Source organism: Poecile atricapillus, chromosome 12, assembly GCF_030490865.1.
Source record: "Poecile atricapillus isolate bPoeAtr1 chromosome 12, bPoeAtr1.hap1, whole genome shotgun sequence".
NCBI classification, from domain to species: domain Eukaryota; kingdom Metazoa; phylum Chordata; class Aves; order Passeriformes; family Paridae; genus Poecile; species Poecile atricapillus.
Window position 1 is genome coordinate 16,436,450 of NC_081260.1, and position 19,992 is coordinate 16,456,441.

Sequence of the window (19,992 nt, forward strand, 5' to 3'; positions counted from 1 at the left end):
ATGCAGGAGTGGCAGGCTGAGCTTGGGTTGGGTAGTGGATCTGACAGTGGCTGGGTGGGTCTGATAATGCAGGTTAAAGGTTTTCCAACTTGCACTTCTCCCTTGAAGGGTCATCTTCAGCTGTTGTTTTTTCAGTTGCCCCCTTTAACACCCTCAAATGTTAAAGGGAGAGTTCATTTGTGGGGGAGATTTCTTTCATGGCAGAAACTCATGGGTACTTTTCCACACATTTCTCAGTTTCTTCTTTAAATCAGACAAAATAATACATTTTGCTTGTTCAAAAAATAAAGGGCCTTAAACAACTCTCACTCCTGCTTTTATCTGACATGACATTAGCTGCCACGATTTAAATAATGTGTAAGAGTGAACCAGATTGTGCCTATTCCCACGTCAAAATACCTTCAGCAAGAAAATGTCTCCCCAAAATAATAATCCTGCATCATCCAGAGGTGTTAGTGAAGAGACTCTTTATATGATGCAATTTAAAAATAGCCATCCAAAAGATTTTCACAGAAGGGGCTGCTGAGCTGTGCTGTGGGGCGTGGGAACTACTTAAATTGGCTTTCCTGTCAAAGCCAGTGTTTGCTGAGACTACATCATCAGTTTTTTCCTGACCTTCTGGTTCTCAATTTACTTCAGGATTGCTAAATCCTGTGTGCAGTTCTTTCCTTACCTCTTAGGTCATCTATGTCCTGTATGGGGGTGTGTGTGTATTTAGCATTTAGCATCCCTAGAAATCTTCATTAATACTGCTGCATGTGCAGTACAATATAATACCTATACTAAAGTATCCTTCATGGAAAAATATTAATTAAAATCCCAGATTAAAGCCACTTTCATCAGCAATGCAGCTTTGCTGAAGAAACTCTAAATTTGACGGTATTTTCAAAGTGGAAATGTGTAAGTCACGAGGATAATTAACCATTTCATCATTTGAGGTCTGCAAGTGAGTGATTTCAGAATGAAAAGCATACATAGTTGTGTTGATGATGCAGAATAAATTATTTTCAAGCCCCACATTTAAATCAGTACATTTTTTTATTGTGTAAATAATGCAGGTCCACAAAAAGAACCCCTAATGATCACCTAAATTTTGCTATAAACATTTTTAAAATATATATGTATGAAATTCCTTTGGAAATGTCCACAATCTGCTTCCATATTGCAACACATATGGTAAGAAAATCTTGCTTACAAGCCAGTGACTGTTTTTAAACAGTTTTCAAAATTGCACTGAATAACAGCCCATGCACAAATACTGGTGTGTTTTGTATTTATAACAAGCAGCTTAACATTTACTAAACTATGACAAATTTCTCCCTGGATATTTTTTAATGTAATAATAGGATTAGTTTAGCTGTCCCTGGGGTTTTTTTATGTACGTGGGCACTGGTGGTATGTTAGGAATATTTCTGAGTCATTCTGGTTCTGTCTTCCAGCTTTCTTCAGAATTTAGAGGCCTCTGTGGCCATAAAGGTTGTTGCTGTTGATGGCTTTGATGTGTGTGTACATGACACGTAATGTTGATATTTAGGAACCGATTCCCTTGCTATGATTTTGATAAAGCAGTTTCTGGAACTTGTTGTATTTCAGTTAAAGATTTACGGCTCTCCTTTTGCCTCAGACCTCATTTTTAAAGGTCAGAAGAGAAAAGAAACCCCCAAACCATAAACATATTAGTTGAAATATCCATGGTACCTCCAGTTAATGGTATTTCCTTAAAGCAGATAAGTTACTGAGCCCCCTTTTAAAACAAGAGTGTTAATTTACTGTTTCCTTTCATCTGTTGAAATAATTACTTTTCTTCTTTGCCTTCAATAGTTTGTTCTGGTCGTTAACATTTCTGTAAAATTAAGTTTGAAAGGTGCTTTTAATGTTCACATAGGCTGCAGTGCACATTTGACTGTTAAAATCAACCTACTTAAGGCAGAACTAATGTTTAACACTCACAGCTATTTGAAGTAGTTCACTGCCCAGTTTAATGGCGCTGCCAAGGGCAATGGTCACATTACTCGCTGCTAGATTTGGGGGATTCTTGTGCTGCCAGTAAAGACAATCCACCAGTCTCCTGAAAACATTGCCTTAGATCTTAAAGGCATCATTTTTCTCCTCACAGAGCTGTAATTTTGTGGGTAGCAGTGGACGAGAAGCACCAACCCCTGCTCTTGGCCACGTGCTCTGTTTAGGTCCCAGTTTCTGTGTCTGAATGACCTTTCCTGCAAGCTCTGCTTAAAAAGAACGAGGTCAAACTGTACAAAACCCGTGCTGGTGGTGGGAGAAGTGATTTTCTATCATGGGGATTGGGGTTTATGGGATCAGGTCAGCTTTAGGACGCCTGCAGCAGCAGGTGAAGAGCAGCCCTGGGCAGCCCAGGTGCCTGGTGGGCAGGAGGTGGCAGGGACACGTGGGGACACTTCAGCTGCATCATGAACCAGCTCTGTTTTGGTCACAGCCCAACCAGCACCTTCTGTTCTGCTGGTTTTTGTGGATTTCCCTGATTCACCTCACGAGTGGATGCGTCTGCCATGCACTATAAAAATGCCTTGCACTGACAGCAAACCCTCCCAGTGGCCAAATCCGCTTGAAACCATTCCCCTCCTAAAGCTGCCACAACCTGAGGGGTTTACAGTGCAGGTCAGATCAGATTATTTATGGCAATCTTCAGGCAAATGGCACAGAAGAAAATGTAACTATTGCTTTGTGGAGTGGAATCGATGGGAGCTGGAATCTTCTGCACATCAGTGGGAATTGCCTGGTGCAGGAGTGCCCCCAGTAACCCACAGCCCAGCACATACATCACATTATTCCTATGTGAGGTCATGAATTTATAACCAAACAGCTGCTTTTTCTCCTTTGATAAGCAGGGGCAGGCAGAGAATTTAAAGATTAAACAATACATCTTCTCAACCAGAAAAAAAAAAATTATATATATTTACTAAACAGTCGGTGAAATTTTCCCCTTGGCTGGTCTAGTGCAATTTTGCAAGCTCCAACAATGCTGAATGGATGTTATTGAGAAGTGAATTTGGCTCATTCTTTTTATGCTTTTAATAAATACCCAAGGGAAAGGCAGTTGTTCAAGGAAAATGAAATACAAATAAACATAAAATTTATTCTCAGTAGGCATTCTGAGGGACTTGGGGCTTGAGTTTTATGCCATGGGTTTTTTTTCCTGTTACTTGCAAGCAAAACTAAAGTATTCATATAATCTGTCAGTTCTCTAAGGCAAATTCATCCTTTTTTAAAAAATAAAATATAGATTCAGTGTCTAGAACAGAAGCAATGTGAAACATAAAAAATGATAGTTCTTGCTCCAGAGTACATCACTGTAATGGGCCATATTATTCTGGACTGTGGATATAAATGTTGGGGCTTTTACACAGCATCCTGTAACAATTCTTGAGACACAGTCATGCACAAGACATCATTTGTAATTACTGCAGTTTGCCATTTTCAGCTGCTCTCTGCTTATTTCTCATTTGATTGATAATTCATGTACTTCAAGCTAATGAAGATTTTTCATGCTGCCACCTAATAGACATTGCCAGTATTTCCTACCTAAATCTCAGGACAACACTGGTAGTTTCATTGGAAGGAAAAAGGAAAGACAAACTTAGTTGCTTTACAATGCCTTTTTCACTTAGAGTCGTGGGGTACCACGGAGAAGTACAGTCAGTGGAGAACATTTATCAGAATAAAGAAGAAGAATTTAGATTCTGGATTTCATTTCAGACTAATCATTGCCCAAACTTAAAATCCTTCAAAAAACCTGTGGCATGAGTATTTTGATTACCAATTATTTATCTTTCATTAATACTGTTAATACTATTTCTGAGTTCAAAAATAATTTATTTGCACAGTCTAATAATAGTTGGTTTAAACAAATCACATAAAGAGACTTTTTATGGCTCTAGACTGCACATCCAACTCAGATACCTTTGTCAGATGCAGTGCAGGTTGCTTTGGAGTCAGTATTTACTACTAGAAAGTGTAAATCCAGACCCTCTGCATCATAAAAGCCAGAGCAGATTTTGCTGTTTGAGACTGAGCTGCAGAGGTTCCCCAGCAGCTGGATTGACTCTGGGAAAAATGCAGATTTTATTTTCCTGGAAGTTATGTGGATGTGGATTTTATTTTCCTGGCAGCTATGTGGGAAAACACCTTTCTAGCTAAGGTTTGTGTTCATTGTTGATACTTTGTTCCACTGCTTGTTTCCCATCGGCCACAGCCTTGGAAATCTGAACAAACCACCCAGAAATAGCTTCATCCCCATCCTCTTCCCCTGGAGTTGCAGTCACCTCTGTGAGAACCCCAGGGCCCGAGTGGCGGCGTGTACAGCATCACTACCTTTCAGAATTGTACAAAACTAGCTGATTAAATCTGATTTTAAATACTGCTTTCAGCCCAGAACCCTGCCTTTTTAATAATCAATTAAAACATTGCTTCATTGTGTTTATTCAGTGTGTATAAAGCACTGCTTGACATGGATTAGACCTTGCATAGCAGTACACAGCTGTAGCCCATCCAGCATTTTCCAAATGAGTTTGCACAAGGAATAAAAGATTGCCATCTGAGCAACACTGGAGGGAGACAAGAGCAGACAAAAGGCAGTTAAACGCTGCAAAAAGAAAAAAGACCCTGTTGAGATAGAAATTTCTGAGCAAATGCCTCCATTTCACAGGGAGATACTGTAGCAGGCAATGTACATTGATTTTAGCACGTGAAGTACATTGCTTTGGGGATTCATTAAGCTTCATTTTGTGCACCATCATGAATGGGGATGTCAGCCACTCTCTCAAGTAATGCAGGGTTTCAAAGCGAGGAGCGAGAATAAGGCAAAGTGAAAATATAATGTGCCCTGCAAAGAGAGTGAGGCAGTTGGGAAAGGAAAATGCTTGGCTTGCTAAAAGCTGTACGTCACAGGAGCAGTAATCAAAACCTAAACATTTGTGAAGGGTTTTATGCTTATAGAGTTTATAATGTGGCTTAGAGCAGTGAGTTGAGACTCCTGGCTGGCCTGCTGGGAGTCCCCCAGAAGGACAGATGGACTGCAGAGCCTCCTTCCTGTCCTCTGGAAGAAAAACATGGACAGTTGTTTGATACTTTTTAGTTACCCCCTTCTTTTAACTATATTCGAGCTGGTTTTGATTTTGGTCACAACTGTTTTTTCACCTTCTGCATTCTGGGAGGGTGCTTAAGAAGGTGCTGTTTTCCTCCACTTTTCCTTGGGAGCCAGTGGCAGAGCTCTGCTCTCTGGCCCCTCATCATCTCCCGAGGCATCAGCTGCCAAATCCAGAAGCCACAGAAAGTGGCAGGTCCCTAAAGTTGGATTTTTCAGCCACCAACCAAATCCAAGGCTGGTTTGAAGTCTGTGAATGCACCAGAGGTCTGGGCTCCTGTGTAATTCTTTTTGCTTTGTATCTTGTTTTAGCAGAGAAGTATGTAATTCCAAGGGTTTATACAAAAATCTGTTTAGTAGGTTTTATTTAGTAATTATACCACCATTGGCATTTTTTTGTCTTAGCCTACTATATAAATTACAGTGATTTGGAAGCAAAACATTCATGAAGTTCCTTAAAGTTTTCTTAATGATGAGATTGCAATGCCAAACCACCAGAAGAAGGGAAGGGGAAAAAATCCTCAATACTCAGTTCTCCAGCTCTTGTGCCTTGCCTTCATCAAGTGTGATGTTGTTTTTAATGCAATTAACCCAAACATCAGGGCTCTACTGCCACACTCTGCCATGTGTACTCCGTAAGAGGCTGAATTATGAATTCACATAATTCATACAGGTGAATGAATGGGTGCTTGGGCAAAGAGGAGTAGAGGGAAACTGCTGAGAGGTGCTGGGAGTTGTAATCCTGTGCCGTGCTGGTGACCAGTTAGAGGGAAGAAGGCCTTGAAATGGCTGAAATAGTTTCCACTTTTCTTTACAAGTGATGTTTTGTCTCTGTTGTGTGCTGGGAGTCGCTGTTAAGAGGGTGGTCACTGCAGAGGTGAGCGCAGCATCCACCCCCCCAGCAGCTCGGGCTCCTCTGGGGCAGGAACACGGCAGATTAATGTCACATAGCTGCTGCCTGCTGCAGAAAGTTCTCCTCTTCCTTTCACCTCCCCCAGTTTGACCCTTTAAAAGCGCTCAGGCCAAGTGACAGCAGCAGACTCCTCGGTTATTAGGCTGCAGAGTAGTGGATGTGCAGTACGTGGTGCTTAGCTTCCATTTATACCCTGATCACAGCTGCCATTTGGGTCAGGAAGAGGTTTTCCTGTTGATAGATTGGCTGTGTGCTAGGAAAACTTGTCTTTCCCCCGAGCATGGTGTAATTGTTCGGTGGTGAGGAGTTGCCATGGCCAGGCAGCTCCACGCGGATTGCTGCTGGAATATCAGAGTCTGGTCACTCTGTCACTGCAGTGTCACATCCCACACCAGGGCTGCTCTCCTGCCACACCGGCTCTGCCTTGCCCTCCTAGCTCAGCAAGGGAGGAGCACGGACACGAGGTGAATTCTGGCTGTTTCTTTGCCAGAGAGGGTTGGTGGTGTCAGGTTCAGCTCTGTGACCTGCAGTCCTGCTGGGGATACTGGCACTGTCCCACTGGTGGCACTGGGGAGCGGAGATGGGCTCGCAGGAGGGATCAGGGATGTGCTCTGCGCTTCCTGGGATGGATCAGGAGCTGGGGCAAGGTTAAAGGTTTCTGGGGAAAAGTCAGAATTGGAACAGGTGAGCTAAAAAGGGATGGGTTTCTCATGCTTAATCAGGGTTTATAAAATCAATGTGGAACTGAACTGAATTCAAACACTGGGATATATAAGCAGAGTCCTTTATTGACTCTGAGGAATTCATAATTCATTCAGAAGCAAACCTTTCAGGTGCCCATCTCTCTGGGTATATTTTCCTGTTAATCATATTTCTCCTAACGATCAGTTTGGAAAGTTGTCTTATTTCTGCAGTGCAAAAAATCCTGCCGGTGAACATTCCCCAATTGCACTCATAATTATTTCTGATTAAAAGTGCCCTGGCCTGACAGCACCAGGGAAATTAATAGGAGAAGCTTTCTACAAGTTTTAGAAGACGAGCAAAGACATACTCACTCCCTCTTAAAATTATTTAAGCAGGTGCTGTGGGAAGCCATTGCTTTTATAATGCTCTTCAGATGTTTACAGCAAAACATTTTTTCCCAGTGATTGAATTTTTCGAAGTACTAAAATACCACGGAGAAATATGTTTCCCACCAGTTTTATGGCTCCCTGGATGCATTCTATACAAACCTTGTATCTGCCTGGACACAAACACTCTATTGCAAAAAGATATCTTGCCATTTTAACAAGCTGCACTGCTTTGAAAGGATACACTGCATCACCAGTGGGAATGTCAGTACCTTAAGAGTAATACTCCTTTAAGGGTACTATTTTATTAAAGCAGACCTCAGTAATTTGTTCCTGACTGTTATACACCCTTATTTTATTAAAGGTATTTTACATCTGTGGAGGAGATTACTACCACTCCTATTTTCTCCACTGCTTGGCTTTAATGGATGGTTTGGAATATAATATTTATTAAGCCTAAGCAGGGGAGGACATAATAGCAGAATTGTCCTTTATAACCTATTTTACACAGCTGTAAAATAAACCTTAATAAAGCAAGAATAATTATCCAGGAATATCCAGGAAATGGAGTATTCCTCCTGTTTCAAATATTTGAAAGGCTTAAGTGCTGGCTATACATGTAGTTTAAGAACTTGAACTCAACAGTAATAATATTGATACTAGTTTGAAACTATTTTAAAATATATTAGGAGGTTAAGTATCATGTGTGTCATAATTGCTATGTTAGCATAAATCAATGCATGACTGTAATTTCTCTGTGTATATGATCCTCCAGGATTATCCTGTTTCCTGCATAGCTTTGTTTTCCTGTTTCTTGGTATGATTTCTCTTCTTGGTGACAGTCACTGGGATCTGTCCAAAAGGGAAAGATTTTATATCAAGGAGCTAATGCAGCTTTGTAAACTGATTCTTGATCAGATATTCCAGAAGAACTGCTAAAGCAATTCCTCTCTTCCCTCTGCCTTCTTGATTTCTTCCTCCTGTTGTCCTATTTATATTTTTTTTTCAATGTGGAAATGCTTTGGACTACAGTTATTACATTAATTATCCAAACTGACATTTTTGCAGTGTGTGAAAGGACAGGGTGGTATGTAAAATAGATGCACTAAGAACACCTACAGTATGACAACAAGTAGCAGGGTAATTGCTGAAAATGAAGTCTTTTCTGCTATCCCTTCTCTTCAACATCTGTTGTTCCATATGGAGTCATAAATATTTGCAACAAAATAGTTGAAGAAATAATCTCAACATTAATAGGGAAAAGCTGAATCCGCGAAGAAAATTGAAGAATCTTTTTTTTTTTTTTCTTCTTCTTCTTCTTCTTGGCAAATTCCTCCTACCCATCCTCATCTGACACTTTAAAATCTCAGGAGGAATAGTCAGACTATAGTGATGCTTAAATTCACCATGAAAAAAACCCTCTGTGAATGTTAATAGCAGAGTTAGCTGAGAAAAAAATTTATAACCTCCTGATAATGACCATGAGGAGGATTTTGTTTATTTTGTATCATTTTCCCCCTTTCTTCCATGCCACAGTAATTTTGCTATTAAACTTTTATTGAATAGTTCACACTTCCCCTTCTCTCTGTTGTCAGTAGAAATAATCCTCCTCATCGTGGTGAGGAGTGACAAGGTATTATTACTGCCTGAACTAGATACTTTAAATTGCCAAATGGAAAATGAAGATCAATAGTTTTTAAGCTTCTCTCTAGATTAAGAAGCAATTTAAAGCGCAGAGCAACTTCAAGTATTTTGGAATCCAGATTACCAAAACCTGCCTGAGGAGCAGCTTGTAGGAGAAAGCAGGGAAAATACTAAGACAGACGAACTACATATAGTAAATAATTCTAAATATAAAAATGAGCATTTTGAAGGCTCTTTATAAATGTATTAGGAGTATTTAGGCTTCTCCTCAATGAACAGAATTTAACAAGGTGACATCAATTTTATTTGTGTTTCTTAATCTGTACATGCTGAACTTCAGACTGAAGTTACGTGCAGTGAAACTTTAATTCTGATGTGGAGCCAGTGCATTGCTGCTGGTTTTAGTTTCATTTTTTATTATTATTGTGAACCAGGTAGCTCATCTAACTCAGGTCTTTGTTTTTAAGGCTTGAATTAATAAAATATTTTCAGGTGTTTTTACTGCCAGTGCCATGTGAACATCAGAGTATATTGTAAATATGTTGAAGTTATAAATAGATATCATTTTCTGTGTTATTAATGAGAGTACACTGATGAAAATGTCAAAGCTGTATAATTATGCACCTCTTGATAAAGAGTGTGCAGATAAAGGCAATTTGTAAACTGTAATTTCAGCCTTTTCTAGTGAAATTTTCATTTCTCTGCTTTTTGCCGCCTCCTCATATTCCAGCCCCAAGTGGCAGCTCCGTGATGTCCTTTGGGAGGACACACACCCGGCATTGCTGAGCTCAGGAACGGTGTCCAGGGGGATCAGGGCACTGCTGGGACACCTCGGGACCCCTCAGGACAAGAGGGACATTGAGGGGCTGGAGCGTGTCCATGTCCAGGGAAGGGAACAGAGCTGGGAAGGGGCTGGAGAATTCCTGAGGGAGCTGGGAAAGGGGCTCAGCCTGGAGAAAAGGAGGCTCAGGAGGGACCTTCTGGCTCTGCACAAGTCCCTGCCAGGAGGGGACACCGGGGGTCGGGCTCTGCTCCCAGGGAACAGGGGAACAGCTTTGAGCTGTGCCAGGGGAGGCTCAGGCTGGACAGTGCAAAAATTCCTCCATGGAAAGGGCTGTGCAGCCCTGGCACAGCTGCCCAGGGCACTGCTGGAGTCCAGTCCATCCCTGGAGGGATTCAAAAGCCATGTGCATGTGGCACTTCGGGACACGGGCAGTGGTGGCCCTGGCAGTGCTGGGAGAACGATTAAACTCAATAATCCTGCAGCTCTTTCCCAACCTCCCAACAATTCCATGGTTCTGTGGCCTGCATTTTCCTGCTGTGTTGAAAACAGTGAGAAAGTTTTATTGAACATTTGTTCAGGATACAATGGAGTGATTTCAGAGCGCACAGGTGAGAACCTGCTTGGACACAGATAAGTGGAGCACAGTTGATGGTCCTGTTCTCTGGTTGTTTCCAGAAGCTTTGAAGGCAGTGTGGAAATGTGTAGGAAATGTGTATTTAATTGTTAGATACTGTTCTCAGAGGGAAGTTTTTTCTTGGCAAAGCTCAGTAGTGAACAACACTTGTATCAGTCACTGGAAAACGAAATGAAATCTGATTTTTAAAGTACTGCACTGGATTAATCTGCTGCTCCTCAATTGCATTCATTGACCCCGTTCATTCGGGGGCTGTAATTAAGAAAAACAGCAGTGACTTTAAATTTGGCACCTGAATCACAAGGTTAAAGCAGTAAATTTCTGACTGGTGTCTGGTGTAGAGGAGGCATCTCTTTTCTCACTGATGATCAGGAGTCTCAGCTCCTGGCAGAGCAGCAATGAGTGAGAGGAAAAAAAACTCGGAGGGTGATGGAGGATTTTGGAAGTTATTAAGACATGGAAGACAGGTAACCCTGTCCTTGTGGAATTACAAATAAAAAACACCTGAATTAAACAATGCTTCAGATTACAGCTTTTCATACTTGTTTTGCTTTAAAACAGAAAACCCAACCTAGCTCCTAGTTAAGCAATACAGAAGTTGCCAAGATTTAAAATTAAAATAAGAAGTGTCTTTCAGAAAACTGATTTTGCAGTCAAAAATTAGAATTTTAGCCCTAATTGTATTACAATACCCACATTTGGACAACACTTGTCCCTGTTGTGAAGTTGTAGAGCTGGAAGTCAGGGTCCCTCTTGCCACCATGAAGATAAATCAGTTTGGATGATTCTGTCAGGTCTTTGGGCAAATAATGGTATTTCATATACATATTCTACTTTTAGAGATGAGTCACACAGACAACCCAGCTGATGTTGCAGATCCTCTGCTTTATTTTATTAAAAGCCAAAGAGGTCCATTAGAGTATCCAGGCTGTTCTGTAACTATGGGCCATTAAATGTAATCCCCATCAGTCAGGTATGAAACCCAAAGAATTATATTTGTAATAAACCACTTTAGTCCTTGGGTTTCTGAATTTTATTCCACAGGCAGGGAAAAGGAGTGACCCAGCTACCATCTATGTCCAAAACCATCTTCTTAACCCTGCCTGAAGGGTTTCTGGGATCAAAAGTCTTGGTTAGGAACTAAGAGGTTAGTAACTGTAAATCCTGTATAAATTGTTTCTCTCTCTCCATATGCAACATATTTATTTAATGCAGGAATTATATTCTGTGAGGTTATATTCTGTTGGAGGTGCTCATACAGCTCCAGGTAGATAAAGTGCATAAGAAATAACTTGGTGGTCAAACCAGTGTAAATGGTACCTTGACTATTTTCTCCCTTGTTTTGGGAGGGATGTGGCATGTCAAGTGGATCAGGGCTGATGGGTTTCAAAACATGCCTTCTGAAAGAAAATAAACCAGCTGGCAAATAAAAGTGCCTGTTGGTTTGGGCCGTGCAGGGAGCAATTCACGTTCCCCACGTTCCCAGCACTGTGTTCAGTCTGGAGGTTGATGCTTCATTTGCCAATCCCTGCTCCTGCAATTTAGGCAGAAGACAGAAGATGAAATACTTAAGCATATTGAATTAAGAGGAAGAAACTTCCTAGCAGATTTCTGTGTGCTTTCCCAGGATGATACTCCATTCACTGTTAGTGTTTACTGTTTATTTCTTTGCTCTGCAGTATAATTCTTACTTTCATCTATTCATCTGGATGTCAGCTAGAAATTAAAATAAAAAGACTGCACTCTAAATGGATTCCTGAATGCTTTTATAAAGCATGGCAGGTTTAACAAACAGGCTCGATAAAAGTAGTTCCCACTTTGCTTCAATAATCAGAAAGGTTGTTTGTGTCCTTGGTCAGACTGTAGCTGTCTTGGCTTTATTTCTTGCTTATTCTGTTGTATTGTATATGTGAGTGCAGCTTTTAGCATTTATATTTTTAGTGGTGTTTAAAATCAAAATCCTTAAATCAACATTATTTTTTTCCATTAAAGAGATGCATTTGATACAGTCCCCAAGAAATGCTTCCAGCACATGCCACTTTTAATTGCTTTACCAATTATGATTCCTCGAGTCTAGCTAATAAATTTCTGCCTAACTGTGCACTTATTCAGAGCATGGGCAAGATGTAGACACCGTTCAGATGTGAAGACCTATTACAAGATTGAAATAGATTTCTAATGCATTTATCATTCATCTTTGCAGAATGTGATTTCAATCAGAAAAAAAAAATGATGAATGGTTTGACAGTTTCCACCCATATACGCTAAAACATAATATGCTGCTTCTAGTTTCAGCTATTACAGACTTTAACATGCAATGTGACCTTGGTCTGCAAAGCATGTTTGGTTAGCACAAAAACTTAATCATAAGAAGTCATAAGTAGAATCCTTCTTCTTTACTGCCCTTTTTCTGGGACTTGGAAATTTATTGCTTCTGGGACAGGTAGGATATGAACAATGGGCCAAATAGAGTCCAGGGTTATCTCATCTGTGTGAAAACTGCTGCTGAAAATCGATGTGACCTCTGCTACACTGTCATCCCAATTCCCACCCTCTGTGTCCTATTTGTCTTTTGGTAGAAGCTTAGATCTGTGTGCTGTCTCTATGTGTCTCTCTTGGGCCAGATTATCAAAATGAATCATTGCCTGCATACCTCTTATATTTCTATTTATTTTCCTGGTGTTGACTAGGTCTGATGAAATATGATTCTTTTTGCATTTGATCCTCACTGCAGCAAGCAGCACCTAATTTAGCTGTGTCTATCTCTTTAAAGAAGAGTAATACTATTTTGAAACTTCAATCTGCTGTACAGTAGCATTACAAACCATAGACCATGCAACCTGTCTTCACAGTCAATAGTAATTTTCCTTTCGGCCAATTTAATGTTATTACTTTCATCTCCAAATAGCAGAGATTTCTAGGGGTGTTAGAGCAGCTCCAGTTTTGTTATGCATACTTCATGTATTGCTTTCTTTTTCAAATGCCACTTCTGTTTAGTCTTTTGTGACTCCGTGGCTTCGCTGTTATTTCTGTGTGGCATCATGTGTGACAACTAATCAGGTTATTTTTAAAAACTCTGCCACTGATATTTTTAAATATGAGAAATGGTGTGTCTGAATCAGCACAAACTTCGTGCTCTGAGTTTGTTACTCGAGTTGGGATTTTTTAAATGGATCACCTAAATTCCATCTAAAATGCTGTCTCTGAGGATGTGTAGAGGTTACTGGCTTTTGTTATTAGTCCTGAAAAATCATTAGGAAGATGTTCCATTTAATGAACTCACAGAGGAAAGACAAAATAGTCCCAAGCCAGAGATTTCAAAGAATACTTGAAAACTGCTAATGCTTCTGGTTTGTTGTCAGGTGGATGCAAAAAGTGCAGCTCGATGGAGGCTCCTGGAGTGTGTTACACCAGAAAATAGTGCTGCTGTGGAGACACCCTGGGTTAATTAGTTGTCAGATTCTTTTTAAGTTGTTTATTCCTTAAAAACAGGATTGGGAGAAGGAGACCTTTTGAATATGGTGTGGTCTAATTGTAACTTCAGGCTTTATTATGACCAAGGCACTTGACAGATGAAACTCTGGGGGCTGGCTGTGCAGCTGTCCTGGGTGAACACTGGCATCAGGAGCTCATGGATCATGGCAGGGATCACTGAAAGGCAGGAGCTGGGCAGACACTCACCATGATTTCTGCAAGTACAGGAACATGATATTTATGTATATATGTATATATATATGTGTGTGTGTGTGTATATATATATATATAGACTGGAATACTGCACAGAAGTATTTTTTTAGCATTTCAGAGTGAAAGAATTGTACAAAGTTTGGCTTCAGAGACAGCTAGGTTTTAATTGTGTAGTTTTCAGCAATTAAAATGAATATGTGGGAAGAAGTTCTCACAGGGATCTGAGAGAACAAGCTGCAGCTACTGTCCTAAAAGATCCTTTAAGTATTCTGTTCAAAAATGGGAGTTCATTGGTGGTAGCACTGATTCCTCACCAAATGGAAGGGATTCTTGAAAAACACAATTTCTACCATTGTTTCTTTCTGGCTACACATTTGTGCTGTGTGTGCACAGCTTGATCCATACCCACCCCATGGATTTGAAGGAGGGAGGGAAGGGGGAGCTGGCAGCCCCCAGTTTGCTCCCTGCAGGAGCTGCTCCAGTTCCATGCAGTGCTGGCAGAGGGGATGGATGACTCAGTGGAGATTATTTACTGCTGAGCACGGGCAGGGGAGAGGTAAAGGAGTAAAGAGGTGTGATACATTCCTTGATTAGAATTTTACCAAGGTTATAGCAACAAAAAATGCACATCACAGAATGGCAAACATGATAGAATGGAGACAGGTCATTCAGGTTTAATGAACTGCGTAATACTGTTATAATTCTGTGGTATAATTCTGTAGAATTTGAGATATAATAGTCTGTACTCCATTACAGCTGTGTTATAGTCTCAGTGTATTGATTATTGTTCTGTACTATTTTGCCAACTTGCCTTGGCAACAGTCCCAGCTGCCCAAAGACTGAAACAATGTTGATTTTACTAACACACTTGTATTTTGACTTGCAGATAAACAAAATGCTAGTTTCTAGAAATTACAATCACCTATATTTCCAATGCTTTCTGATGTCGCTTTTAAACCTATCTTTACAGAAGAGGTCCAAATTGCCATTCCAATAATGAAACCAACCTTAGATAAAGTCCAACTGGCTGGACAGGCCTTGCCTCCTGGATTTCCGGCGCCATTTCTTTTTGCTGATGGTCTTTCATCAGTAGAAACACTATTAACCAACATTCAGGTAAATTCTTCTCTACAGGGCCAGGTTATGTCATGATAGATAACATGTGTTTCTTTTGCACTCTTAAAAAAAAGTTTTAGAAACTATTTTGTATTTGTGGTTTCTCATCTCTTTTATTTAATGTGGTGCTTAGGTTTCCTCTCTCCCTGGCATTACCAGACATGGAAGGGTTTCATACGTTCTGTATTTCACTTAATAATTGGCAGTAATGGTCATATTGAAATTCATCATTCTCATTATTCCTGCAGTGCTTCTCTCTGCAGTTATTGAGGTGAGCAGAGTCATAGCACTGTGTGTGTAACCAAATTAGCCCAAGCTGTACTGAATGATTCCAAGCCACAAAATTCCTCATCTATAACTCCAACATTAGCTACTTCCAATGCCCAGTTGTGCTCCAGGTCTGTAGGTTCCTGCTTCCAATCTTTCTGTTTTCCTAGAGGGTGTAAAAGAAACAAATGGATGAATTTTGTCACTGCTGAAAGAAAATGGTGTTTTCAGATCTTGCATCTGTGTGTGTTTTAGGGCCTGCTGAAAGTGGCTGTGGACAATGCAAGAGTCCAGGAAAAGCAGATACAGCAGGAAAAGAAAGAGTTAAAGATGGAGCTTTGTAGAGAGCGAGAACTACGAGAGAGCTTGGAAAGGCAACTCACAGCTGAGCTGCAAAGCAGAGGTGAGTGAGTGAAATGTGGAGTTTAGGTATCTGTGAAATGTGTAAGCCTCTGGCATTTCCAGCTGGAGCCACCAAGTTAGCTGACACTCATTCTCCAGTGTAATGCAGCAGTGGACCTGCACTGGGAATGAAAGATTTCAATTCCATCAAACCAGAACAAAGCACACATTTCTCCAAGCAGAAAGAACAGTGGCTGAAGGATTATTACCTTTAGGGCAGCTGGCCCCAGAGAGTTCTGGCAGGGTCTGAGGAGGGAAGCTGGGCCAGTTCATGGCTTTCAGGTGTATTGGCATCACTGCCCAGGTATTCCCAGCCCGATTTCTTCATTTGACAGCTTTAATTTCTTTTTGTTTCTGCTGTTACCCTCCAAGCACTGGGAATCATCAGTCTTACTGTGAGAAAGATATGGCTCTAATTTGGGTATTTAGGTGATTTTTGTCATTACTTCCCTAGCCCACATTTCTGCAGCTTCAGTCCTGCTCACTTTGTCTTGTAGAGAACTCCAGCACAACAAAATAATGCTGTGAGAAATTGTCAGCCCAAGTGCAAGCTCTGAAGCCAATAGTCCTAGATAATTTTTTTTTGCATCAGGAAGTTGAGGTACAGTAGCACCCCCCAAACAGGGCCTTCTGAGACAAAACCATGACTGGTTAGAAGCTTTTGATAATAATAGGCAATTAAATTGGTAAATCTGAATTTCTCGCTGTGCTGTTCCAAAGGAGGCAGTATTATTATTCTTTTTAAAATTCAGATCTGCATCTGAAGGAAAGGAACAGCACTTCATGTGCCAAAAGCTACTTCTAGATTACATCCATGAAATCAGAAAGATAAAACTAGATAAGACCAAAAGTGTAGGTGCCAAGTCCTATCTTCCTGTGCTTTTTTGAATGGAAATTGGGTGTGTGGAGCTGTCTGCAGTGGCAGGTCTCACTTAGAGGCACCAAAGGGCACCTCTCAGTGGAATTGTGAAGGAGTAAATCCTGCTGAAGCTGTGAAATCGCAGTGAGTGTCCAGAAATGTTGCATCACCCAGGTGTGATGGGGCTGTGTATTTTTGTAAAACAAAACTTAGCTCCTCAGGACAGCACAGTGTGCCCCTCCTGAATCCCAGTTAACTCACCAAAAACTTCCAGTCATTCAGACTTTGGTGGCTCCTGACTTCAGAGAGAATTTCACCAATAATCAGCATCCTCAGAATTGTTTCTTTCAGGTCCCCACCACATGCACACATTTACTGTCATAGGGGGTCTCGAGCTAGGACAGCACCTTTGAATATGGAACATAAACTAATTTTTTACTGTCTCCATCATCTGTTAATTGTGCCCAGTAAAGCATTCTTACACTGTATTTACATTCCAGCCACAATTCAGAAACGCTTGAAGAAAGAGAAGAAGGCAAAGAGAAAATTGCAGGAAGCTTTGGAATTTGAATCCAAGAGAAGAGAGCAAGTGGAACAGGCTCTCAAACAGGCCACATCAGGTGACGGTCTCAGGATGTTAAATGGTAATGTCTTAGTTGGCCTTTCACAGTCAGCTTAAAATGATGTTTGATTGAGTGAGAAAAAAAAAGGACATGATGCACAGAGCAAATTTCAGAATAAACCCCCACAATTCTTTCCTGAAATAATGAAAAATCTATTTCAGGCCAAGTGCTCTGGGTCGTGAATTAAAAAAATAAATAAGTCTGCAACTAGAGAAACAGACAGAGCAGTTTACACAGAGATGACAAGAAATGCTGAATATATTACAGAGAAATCTGTTACAGTGCCAGCTAAGACAATGTGAAATTTGGTTCCTGTAAGGTTCTCTGAACTCTTCTCTCCCAGCAGATTCATTTTTAGAACTGCTGAGCTTCATTTTAAAAGCCGTTTGGCTGAAGTTTGCTCAGCCTCAGGACCTATTAAGTTTGTTAAATATGTATCAGCTTTCAGAGCTGACTGGGTTTTGAACACTTCCCAAATATCCTTGTGAAACAAAAGCAAATCACTTCATCTCCTAAACAGTGATTAAGTTCTGGCTCATCCAGGAGGATTTGCCTTTTGTGCTTAAGATTGTTCTGGCCAAACTTTAGAGCTTTGGTTTGAATGCTGAACCTAGCTGAGATTTAATTAATTTCAGGTTCTGCAGCTAAGGTTTAGTCTGTGCATCCCTACCTGGAGTCTCTGCAGAGGCTCAGGACTCAGAGTGACGTTCAGTCTCTGCTGCATTCAGGTGTCCTGTGGTGTGTTAATTTGTGCTGCCTGCTTTGGGCACTGCTAGAGACTGCAGAGTGCAAAAACTGCCTGACTGCTGAGCAAAAATAATGAATTTGGCTTGTCTGGCGTTCTCAGCTGTGAGAGCTGCCCACACTTCTCTAAAGGCGGGGCAGGGCTGTGTGTGTGCCCTGGCACTGCCGGAGATGGGAGCTGTGATTTATCCGGGGCACCCAAGGGAGGTAAACTCGGTGAGCAGGAGAGCAGCATCTCACAGAGACATCCCCTCATCTGCTGCTTCAGCCCTGCACATCCCTGGCAGCAGCTCTGGCTGCTGTCCCTGGGGCACTGGCAGTGGATCCAGGTGGGTGGGGGACAGTGACCGGGGCACAGTGCGTGGCCAGAGCCAGCAAAAACCTTCTCCACCACTTCCACCGGATCAGGCAGCTGCCCAGACTGGATCCCAGGGACAGAACCAGCACCTTGAGAGCAATGTCAGAAAAACCCTAAAATCCTGATGTGCTGTAAGGTCACTCCCCTGGGTACTGCCACTGCAGGGCAGCACCTGCTGCTCACACACCAGCCAGGAGCACCCAGCACTTCTGGAAGCCACAAATCCAGGGACACCATCATTCCAGCAGTGTGATTAACACACCTTTACATCTGCTAGCATGGGCCTGACTGCAGCAGTTTGATTTGCAGGCACACTCAGGTAGTCATATATGTGTTAGTGCCTGCAAGAAGCTGATATTTACATGCTAATCTGATTGCACATGCAAATCAGGTGGCTCATTAGCATCTTAATCCACAATTTAATTGCAGGTACAATTTTATGACAACAAAATGTGAAGGGCTATTCTGAGTATTTTTAATTTAACTCTGACAGTCTGTCTCATTTAACAGATGCTGTTATTAGTTACAGATGACTTTGTCATTTTTGGTATATACATGTACTCTGAAGGGTTGGAGAAGAAAGAACCTTTTCAGATTGATAAGTCAGTGCCCTGCACTTGCCTTCAGAACAGGAATCTGAGTAAGGGAAACCCTGCAGAATAGTAGTCACTTGTAATTTTATAAGAAAAGAATGTGTATGTGAAAATACTGCGGGTTTTTTTATCATACATACATTTATAGAGCTAGATATGCACACATTACATACATTTCATTTACACATTTATTGCTGAGCTATTGCTCTCCTGTAAGAACTGTACTTTTCAGGGTTGCCCTGCTTTCACTCAGAGCTCAGTTACTGCAGGGTCACCAGCAAAGCATCACCTCTGTGACAGATCCTGACACTGAAGGGATCTGTGAAAGCAAGAGTGCAGTTATTCCCTGTTTGAGAACAGGTTTTTGCACAGAGAAACTCCCAAACTGTACTCACAGCTCCCTTTCAGGTGTGGGTTTTTCCTTCCTGTAATTTCTAAGGGCTGTATGATAAGGGAAGCAGATGTTTCTCCAGGATTTGAGGTGCCATGGATTCAAATCACATCCCCTTCATGCTAATCCTTGTTGGCACAAGGTGGATCGTGGCATCTGTTCCCGGAACACCCCGGGGTGTTGGAGCCCCCGCCCCCACCCCAAGGACTGTGCAGACACAGGGATCACCAACATGAAATTAAACAGGTCCAAAGAGAGTGTCATGAGACTCCTCCTCAACCTGGGAGGGGGGGTGGGGGGGGAAAGAGCACAATCCTTTTTGGAAAGCTCTTCTGAGAGATCTGGAAATATTTCCCATAATATGACAGCTGTAATTTTGGTTTGGGTGGTAACACATGCTCACACATCCCGAGCTGAGGTTGGAAATGCAATTTGCACAGTTCTTATCTGTAACATTCACTCACACAAACTGATACACACACCCCAAAACTGTTGCCTGGCACTGGCTGTATTCTTCAACTCTGTAATTTGGAGGTATTTGGCTATATACAAGAGTCAGTGTAGTTTAATATTATCACAGTTTAATTTTGACTTTTATTTTTCATGTGTCAGATGCCCTCATCCTCCAAGAGGATTTTGCAGACTTATTATTACCACGTGTTGGTTATTATCTGATCGTCAGACAAATGTGAAGCACATTAAAAATAATTCACTGTGAGACCAGTGATGTTTGCACATTTTGGAAACAATTTACTACTGAAAATTCTATGAGGACCAAATGTTTTATG

The 19,992-nt window shown here is 41.2% G+C and overlaps 1 protein-coding gene across 2 annotated transcripts in view; it reads left to right on the forward strand.

The window, feature by feature from the left end:
- Positions 1 to 19,992, forward strand: part of DACH2 (dachshund family transcription factor 2) — a 247,915-nt gene that overhangs the window by 218,537 nt on the left and 9,386 nt on the right. Inside the window, exons 8-10 of one of the 2 annotated variants that reach the window (XM_058848085.1) lie at positions 14,822 to 14,967; positions 15,490 to 15,637; positions 16,996 to 17,115. In XM_058848085.1, the coding sequence (XP_058704068.1) occupies positions 14,822 to 14,967; positions 15,490 to 15,637; positions 16,996 to 17,115 (414 nt within the window). Of the gene's footprint in view, positions 1 to 14,821; positions 14,968 to 15,489; positions 15,638 to 16,995; positions 17,140 to 19,992 lie in introns of both variants that reach the window. The other variant, XM_058848084.1, reaches the window with a different exon arrangement.